This window comes from Larimichthys crocea, chromosome XIII, assembly GCF_000972845.2.
Source record: "Larimichthys crocea isolate SSNF chromosome XIII, L_crocea_2.0, whole genome shotgun sequence".
Classification (NCBI taxonomy): domain Eukaryota; kingdom Metazoa; phylum Chordata; class Actinopteri; family Sciaenidae; genus Larimichthys; species Larimichthys crocea.
Genome location: NC_040023.1, coordinates 18,121,906 through 18,125,079, shown reverse-complemented (window position 1 = coordinate 18,125,079; position 3,174 = coordinate 18,121,906). Strand labels below are relative to the sequence as shown.

Genomic DNA, 3,174 nt, shown 5'->3' with positions numbered 1-3,174 from the left:
AAATAAAAATAAAAGTCTATCTCAGTCTGTGATAAAAGATCAAAATGACAAAAAGCATCCTCATACTTCAGTACCTTATTATCATGTGTTATTAACGCAGCCAATTAAAAGGGACACATTAAAAGTGGACGTTGATGTAAAGCAGCGTGCATGAGAAACGAGTGGTTATTGATAGTGTTGTCACATAAACATAATGACAGCAGGGACTAATCAAATGATTAAAACATCTCTCTCTCTCTCTCTCTTTAAAGCCGTATCGCCACAAAGCGCGCCTCGTCAGCACAACCTTCCTGAAAGTAACCCTCAACATCTCAGCGCTTAATCAAATATCGACTGGCCTGCAGAATGACGTAATGTTAGTCACATTGCTGTTCAAGAGAAAAGGGAACGTAAATTTCACAGGAACAGAAGTATCACTCTTCTCTTTAAAAAAAAAAAAAAAAAAACTGGCATGACAGTAAAAATCAACCGAGCAATCGTTTGCAGGACGGCGAACCGCAGCACGCAGAGAGAGTCCGGGACAAACGCCGGCTCTGCTTATCCCGAGATGGGACAGGCATGACAATGATGCAAGGGTCCGGCCGCTGAGGCTTTAGACTTCATATAAAACCTGGAAAGCATGCTACATTGGTGCGAAGCGCAATGCAAATCCGCTTTACAGTAACCTATTGTGTAGTTTTCAGTCGGGTTTGACATGAATTCCTGCAGACTTGTCTCCGCTGCTACCTGACAGACCGAGCAGCGGCGGCAGCAGCGGCGGCGGCGGCGGCACTTGACTCCGCGTTCAACTTCCAACAAGTCAGCGCACAAGCCAGCGCTCGGACACCAAAGTGAGATGACAATGCACTCAGTCTAAGAATACTAACACGAGCCGTTATCTCATTTAGTTGCACGCACACATGAGCTGAAAACAAGAAAGAAAAAAAGAAAAGAAATCTTGAGCAGTACTGCTGAAGCGGACAACAAAACAAGCTGTTGCATGAGCAAAAAAAAGAAAAAAAAAGAAGAGGAGAAAAAGTAGCAAGAATCAGCTTTTTGTTTTTAAAAACAAACAAACAAACACAACAAACCTGCAGAGGCGCATGCATGGTCCTCTGCATGGTGGTGTAGGGAGGTTTTCAACTCACCAAACAAGTGTAGAAAATGTGAAGCAGTCTCTCAGAAGAAACCACGTTGGACTGAGAAAAGATTACAATACGATCTATTTAGAGAAGCATAACGTCACCCCCCGGTGACGTCACGTGGGATTCCTGAACTTCTAAATCATTGCGGTCCGTTTGGAGGCGGCGCGAGAGGGGCGGAGTTTTTCTTTTCTTTTCTTTTTTCTTTGCAAATGCACGCCCAGAGAGCATGGATGGACAGTGCTGGACCCCGGGTGGGTGTGGTGCAAAGCTGGAGCTCCAATAGTGACCAATCAGGCATGCACATAGGAGCAATTATAACTGATAAAAACGCTGCTGACTGTCTCATAAACTCAGTGACCTCAAAGTGAGACTAAACACATTCATCACTTCAGAGACAAAAGTTACTTAACATACTGTACTTGAAGTATACTGGAAACATTCCAGCTAATTTCTTATAATATATACACCAACTGGTCATTTAATTAGGTACGCTTTTGTACAATCCAATGTGATACAACAAATTACTTTTAGAAATGTTATCATTTTTAGTTTTTGTTGACACTGTCAGAGAGGTATTCATTTAACTACTGTTTAATATTGAGGTTGTAGTTTGCAATATTAAATCCAATGTTAAACTGAACTCATTTTTCATACTGCTCCCATCCGGTCACAGATACAGATCCCCGGCCTGTAAGCGAGCACACTATGGCAGGAGTTTTATCCCTTCTGCCATAGCATCTCTCAACAAAACACCTCGGTAACCACAATGTGTGGGAGCTATGGGTATAGGACAGAGGTGGAGAAATGTGCTTTATTGAATGTTTATTTCTGTGGCTATGTTGTGGTGTTTCAATGTACTTGTGTATTTATGTATGTACGTTCGGCTTAATACAGACTGCGGCAACACATTTATTTTTAAGGACAATAAAGTGTCTATCTATATTATACTGAGAGGCGTTTCTATTATTTTGGCCACAACATTTACATATATAATAATATTAGAAACACATTTCAATGTAATGCACTTCTGTACAAAATCAGCACCCATTAAAACCTCAACAATAAACATATAGTAGAATTAATACCTCTCTGAAACATTATAAGCATTGTAAAAGTAGAATTTATGTCAGATTTGCTGTAGTGGGATCACGTTGGATTGTACAAGTGTACCTAATAAAGTGGCTGGTCAGTGTGTAATACATAGTTGTGTAGTTGCAGATTGCAACCATCCTATTTGACTCTCTCCTACCTAGTGTGAAGAGAATCTAATGGGACTAGAACAGGACTTGCGGTGTATATAGATATAATAGGCATAATCAAAGGTAACAAAAACATACAGATTCTTATTTTCAGGTGATTATAGACTAATGAAAACATAGTTGTGAATATACTGTGATTTCTTTTTTTTCTTTTTTTTTGCCATATTCTGTAAACAGAATCTTACACACTAGACCTTTAAAATATATATATATTTTTTTTACTGCAAGCTTTTTGATTTGCCACAGATGGAAAGCACAGGTGTTACTAATAATATTAAAGAGGGATTCTGTTCTATTCAGTGTGCCAGTAGGTGTGACAACAAGGCAGCATGCACAACACTGGGGCCCTGAAACTGACGCAGCTAAATGGAATTCAGCCATCCTTCATTTTATAATTTACACCTTTCCTGCTGTGTCAAATATCCATTGTGAAAAGGGCTTATGGGATTAATTAGATACAAGGGAAAAACAAATTATACAGTATTTGCCAGAGGGAGGTTCGACCTTTCAGTTACACTCTAAGATATTCATGTAGTGAGGGGTTTTATGCGATATTAAGCCATGATCTCTGTCCACCTGGGTGTCCACAGGTGGCTGTTTATTATGAAATAACAGTAATGACTGTATTAATTGGCCACAGGGCCGGAGGCAAAAATTGACTGTTGGGACACTAAACCGCCCCATTCCTCATGCCACACCTGGCCACAGATTTAAACTCATTTTAAAATATGCATCATGTATGCACACATTTTGTCACATGAACCCTCAGACCCTTCAGACAGGACCGCCCT

General features: G+C 40.2%; 1 protein-coding gene across 4 annotated transcripts in view; it reads right to left on the bottom strand.

Annotated features, from left to right (window-relative positions):
* creb5b (cAMP responsive element binding protein 5b) overlaps positions 1-3,174 on the bottom strand; it is a 47,033-nt gene that overhangs the window by 38,905 nt on the left and 4,954 nt on the right. Inside the window, exon 1 of one of the 4 annotated variants that reach the window (XM_019255098.2) lies at positions 1,071-1,302. The exons of 2 other annotated variants lie outside the window; for them this stretch is intronic. In XM_019255098.2, the coding sequence (XP_019110643.1) occupies positions 1,071-1,100 (30 nt within the window). In that variant the 5' untranslated portion in view covers positions 1,101-1,302. Of the gene's footprint in view, positions 1-1,070; positions 1,303-3,174 lie in introns of those variants that run through there. One more of the 4 variants, XM_019255099.2, reaches the window with a different exon arrangement.